This window comes from Lupinus angustifolius, unplaced genomic scaffold (assembly GCF_001865875.1).
Source record: "Lupinus angustifolius cultivar Tanjil unplaced genomic scaffold, LupAngTanjil_v1.0 Scaffold_444, whole genome shotgun sequence".
Lineage (NCBI taxonomy): Eukaryota > Viridiplantae > Streptophyta > Magnoliopsida > Fabales > Fabaceae > Lupinus > Lupinus angustifolius.
Genome location: NW_017727840.1, coordinates 98,525 through 104,332, shown reverse-complemented (window position 1 = coordinate 104,332; position 5,808 = coordinate 98,525). Strand labels below are relative to the sequence as shown.

The 5,808-nt window shown below is 31.1% G+C and overlaps 1 protein-coding gene across 1 annotated transcript; it reads right to left on the bottom strand.

Moving 5' to 3' along the window:
• Positions 1 to 4,715: 4,715 nt before the first annotated feature.
• LOC109341368 (germin-like protein subfamily 3 member 1) lies at positions 4,716 to 5,480 on the bottom strand. Its single transcript, XM_019579272.1, has one exon. The coding sequence runs from the start codon at positions 5,425 to 5,427 to the stop codon at positions 4,798 to 4,800; it is 630 nt and encodes a 209-aa protein (XP_019434817.1). The 5' UTR covers positions 5,428 to 5,480; the 3' UTR covers positions 4,716 to 4,797.
• Positions 5,481 to 5,808: the final 328 nt, after the last annotated feature.

Below are 5,808 nucleotides of genomic sequence, written 5' to 3'. Positions count from 1 at the left end.
GATATTCATGCACATTGTGCAATGTGGTGTTTTTCGAAGGTGAAGTATGATAGTTCTTTTTAACTATGAATGTCGGTATAACTAATGATGGTAGTTTTTGAGGTTTTTTCACAAAGCTTTGTCGTTCAATTGTGGCTGAATATTGAAGATGACAATTGCTAGTAGATTATGCTGTAAAAATTTCCATTGTGTCAAAAAACTTCGTGTCGTTGGATGGCTAGAAAGCATGTTCTATTGAACAATGCTACAAGTTTGGAGAAGCTACACTACAAGTATGAAGAGTTTGACACTTGATAACATAATTAAAATTAATCAAAAATGCTTATACTGAATGGGGAGCATGATTTTATGTGGAGTAAGTCCTATGGTGAAGATGATAAAGAGAGTTATGCATTAATCAAGGGTGAGCGATATATTTACTAAGGTGAAGATTTTTTATTAGGTTTAGGAGGGGTATTCTCTAAGATGGACATTGTTGCATAGATTTCCCTTAAAGCATGACATTTTACTAAAGTCTCACATTACCTAAGGTTGAAGTGGGTAAGAGAGACCAAAACTATACTTGGGTCTATTTTAATGGGTCACAGTAGTGGGCTATAAATATTGTGTAAACCCTAATTTTGAGTATTATAGTTTATAATCTCAATCTCTAATAATTTATTGATAATCATTCAATGCTCTCAAGATGTAGATAAAATTGGTCAAACCTTATTAACAGGTTCGATTGAATTCTTTTCTTCTATTTATTATCATTCATTTATTTGATTGCTTATGATTAACACTCTGTAATAATCATATCTGTTGTACCAACAACTTTTTATCATTTCCTTTGTGCTGAAGAAATAACTCACTTCACAAATTTTTATGGGGTTCCGTTAAATAAGAGGAAAAGTTTATTGTGAATAAGATTAATGATTTGATATGACACACCATTTTTGTTTCAATAACACTTGCCATTTTAAAATATTTGAATTTGACTCCCTTAAAAAACTATTAAGTACTTAAATATTCAAATTCAGAATCAAATCACCATTATTATTATTGTTATGATATCTCTTACTTAAATTTCAAATCTAAGTCAAATTATAAAATTATAGTTATAATTTCTCTAATTTAAATTCCAAATTTCTTTTTGTTATTCACATCCGATCTTTCCTTAATTACATCAACCATCCACACACATGGAATGGCAATCAGGATTCAGATCTTCAAATTTAATTTTACACCCTAAACGTTAACACTTCATGTTATTCCTAACCAATTCAATAGGATTTGGTTATTATTGCAAATAAAGTTGACATATGTTACGGATACATATATTGTATGTTTAGCGGGTATTTGTAGGTAAGGGTGGAAACAGGTCAGGCCGCCTATCAGGGGCCTATTACCTGACCTATAACAGGCTAGACCAGGCTAGGCTTTTTTCATTAACAGGTCAGGCTCAGGCTTTCTAAAAAGCCTATTTAGCTTAACAGGCCAGACTTTAGGCCACCTAAAAGGCCTATTAAGTCTAACAGGCAGGCCTATTTAGTTATATTATATATGAATGTTGAATTTATACTATTTTAATATAAATAATATTATTATATATAAAAATTTATACAAAAATATAATTTAATTATTAGAATTAGATGGGCTTAACTAAAAGTAGGCCTATAAGCCCATTTAAATGTAGACATAATAGCCTATTTCATGAGCATATAGTATAATAGGCCTTTAAACATGCTAATAGGCCAGACCAGGCTTTTAAACAGGCTAGACTCAGACTTTAATTTTTTTTTAAACAGGCTAACAGGCTAGGCCCAGGCTCCTATATGCTATATAGGCTGGGCCTATTTAAGGCAAAGCCTGGCCTGGCCTGACCTGTTTCCACCCTTATTTGAGGGTACTCAAAAAGTTATAATTTTAATTATATATTTATATAAGTTGTAATAATCAATATGTAAAAATAGTTATTACATGAATAATATGATATATATGAATATATATATGTGGTAAATTTATAATTATAGTCAAATAAATATAATTTATTATGAAATAATAATAATAATAAAATAATAAAGTACATAATATATAATATTAAAATAATAATAAATAACTATAATATATATATATATATATATATATATATATTTAGGGAGGGATCTACTTACTCCAAGACTCAGTTTTTTAAAGTTACTCCCCATCCTAGCCATCAATTATAGGGAAATCCAATATTTTGAATTAATGGATAGATTTAAACCATTAGATGTTCATAAACATTCTAAACCATTAGATCTAAACAATTTGTTATAATACTATCACTTAATGATTAGGATGAGGAGTAAGTTGATCATCACTCATAAATTTATAAATTTGGTAGGTATCATGAATATCGTTTCCACCTGCAAGTTATTGTTGTGGGTATCCATCAGAGGTATTTCTACCCATAGATAGTATTTTTTTTTTGCCATCCCTAATCAAAATTTCTCCAGATCATTCCATAATCAGTAACCTACTCTATAAACTAATGAAAAAATGATAAATTGCGTGAAACGTCTGGGTGGAAGTAGAGAGCAAGTTGGCCAGAACTCGTTCTGTAGCCGCTCTACTCGGCAACATCACCATGCCGTCACCGTACCAGTCAGTAGCTCGGGTTTTCCATCCTCCCTCATTGCATTACTCACGGAGGCGACACCTCTCTCCACCTGAACTCGTCAAGGCGCAGATCATCCCCTCGCAGGTCTGGATATCTAGAATGGGAATTGTTGGGCAACCTCCGCCTTTGGCGCAACCTCCTCCACCCACCGAAGTGCAAGTGGTGGAACTGGACCATTTCTGACCGTGGACGAAAGAGAGGACGCCTCCCATTCGTCTTCTCCAAACGAGGATGGGTCTCCATCGCAGCCGTCTCCATTGACGGGTTTGCTCTCCTCCAAGGAAGCTGATGTATCTTCTAGAGTTTCGAATCCCTTTCCTTTTATTATTTGTTTCTCATACCCTTGAACTTTTAACTATTTTTATTTAGATTTATACACAGTTAGTATATTATCTCTTATTAATTTGTATTATTTTTATTGATGATAAAAGATGAATAGTGACAGTGTAAAAAAACTATTATAAAATGTTAATATATATATTTTATGTTCTTTTACCCATACATGTGTATTTTTAATAAGAGTTAATTACAATGACACCCCTGAGTTTTAGTGAAATTACATAAATCACCATTCACTTTTCTGCACCTACACAAACATCCCCTAGTTTTTATACTTTCATTACACTGACTACCCCTGCATGAGAAATAAGTGTAGTCTTTTAAACAAAAAAATGTGATAAATGCAATTAAGTTAAACAAAACATGATATATTGGGGAGACAAATCCAAATAATATATGCGTTGATACCTTTTTATTGGATTTTTTCTCACAATATACTATGTTTTGTTTAACTTAATTGCATTTATCACATTTTTTTGTTTAAAAGACTACACTTATTTCTCATGCAGGGGTAGTCAGTGTAATGAAAGTATAAAAATGAGGGGGTTTGTGTTGTTGTAGAAAAGTGAGGAGTGGTTTGTGTAATTTCACTAAAACTCAGGAGGTGTAATTTACTATATAAAAATGATATCATAATTATAAATGGCTTTGTTGTAATGACCCATAAATGCCTCCTCCCTCACGGGTCTGCATTCCATTAGAATGGGATGATGTGTCCTAAGGTTTCAATCCCTTTTATGCTCCTTTGTTAATTTAAGTTATTTTTGTTTTATAAACAACCCTTAACTTACCTAGAAAAGAGCCTTTGCTTTGATGGTCTATCCATGGACCGTATAGGTCCTTTTTGACAAAAAGTTTAATTTTTATTGGAGATCATGTTTAAAATGAGATAAATATTAAAAAGAGAGTAAGTGATCAATATCGATTCTTTAAATATTATTCTCTTCCAATCAATTTATACAATTTCTAAAGTTGTAATTAAAGTCAATCAACAAACAACTTTTTAACTAAAACTATATAGTTTTGATTTCCTAATACATATATGGATATGTGGGATCAAGATTAAATCTTGTTAGACATAAAAGTAAAAAATATATATATATTTTGAGCAATTTAATTTAATAAATTCAGGGTATTTAAATTCATGCAATTAGTTAGGTACCATTTTATTACGAGCAGACAGGTGCTAACACCTTTCCATCCATAATTGATTCCCGAGTTCAAAATTTCTATCTCAAATATCAATTTATATATCCTAGTTAGGTTTAATTTGAGTTTTCTTCGTTTTAACCGCAAAAAATTTCTAACGACTCTCAAAGAAATTGCGTAGCTGAAAGTCGGGTACGAAAATACAATTAATACATATATTTTTCTTTAAAAAATGACATATTCCTTTCAAGCATTAAGTATAGAAAATAATTACTCAAGAATTTTCAAGCATTCAGGACTTTCAAGAAATTTAAATTATTATTCTTTCTTTTAATTTTGCACAAAAAGTACATTTTTTTAACAAAGACCATTGTATTATATTTTTGTTTCAATACTAATTTTTAGAATATTACATTTTTAGCATTAAGTAATTGCATTTTCTAAAGGTATATTTTATTTTTTCATTAAGTATAGAAAATAATTAATTGAATTACTATAATTTTCATCATTGGAATCATGGAATAAATTGAGGAAAGTGATGAATACAAATTAAAGGCTCTTATTTGTAATATGGAATCGAAAGACAATGAAAACAATACCTAATCTTAGTATGTAAAATACTAAGAGCAATGATTAGGCAATGGAAAAATTACAATTCTGCATTGGCAAACTTAGCCACTCCCCTTAAACTGACCCTTCAGTTTTTGAACTTGTGCATGATCAAGGAAGGTAGTCTTTTCCACTATGGCAGAATCCAAATTATTTCCAAACAATGCGACATCAAAAAGTTGAACGCTAGGCTTTACGCTACTGTAAATAACATTAGCCGAGGCTTTTCCCTTACCAACATTTAATGCAAAATGCAACAACCCTTTTGGTAAAACTATAATGTTTCCCTCTGATATGGTCTTCACAAAAGCAGTATTACTATCCGATGATATAAAACCAGCGGTGAGATTACCTTGCAACATTATTATTACCTCATCGGCGTCAGCGTGAGTGTGCATTGGGACTACACCTCCTTCCTCTATGTCGAACCGTGCCATTGAAAAGCCAAGCCCATTAAGGGATGGGAAAATATCAACATATGCAAGGGTGAATGAGAAATTGAAAATATTATTTTTTCCTGGTAAGTAGTTAGAAAATACAAAGTCATCCACTGTTACTGTGGCAGGTGACTTGCAGGGATACCCTGCTGGAGTCCTTGCTACTTTTAAGTCTGCGATGCAAAAGTCTATTGCAGAAACATGGGAAGTGGTTGATAAGAGAAATGCAAAGAGGAAAAAATTACGAAACATCATTATTGAAAGCTAATGATATATGAAAACTAACAAAGTGAGAGACAAGAGTGAAATAAGATCAATGTATGTAATTATGGTGTGCATTTCGTATAAGTGGAACAAGCTATTTATATTGTACTTCTGGTGACAATTCTGAAATTTTATTAATTAGGATAAAAAGTAGAGTTTAATAGATATATATTGTTAGCCTAAAATTAGTTTTACATTATAATGACATCATCCACCTTTCCATTTGTGTTATTTTATTTAAGACTCAATAATATTGAACACATGTATAATATATTACAAAGTGTAAAAGCTCTTAAATTGCTTATGCATAAAGTATTTTGTATCTCAATATTTTAATTAAATAAATTATTTTCCATCTAAATGATAGGAGAA

Coding starts and splice junctions, on each gene's coding strand:
- LOC109341368 (XM_019579272.1), bottom strand. CDS start 5,427: ATGATGTTTCGTAATTTTTTCCTCTTTGCATTTCTCTTATCAACCACT.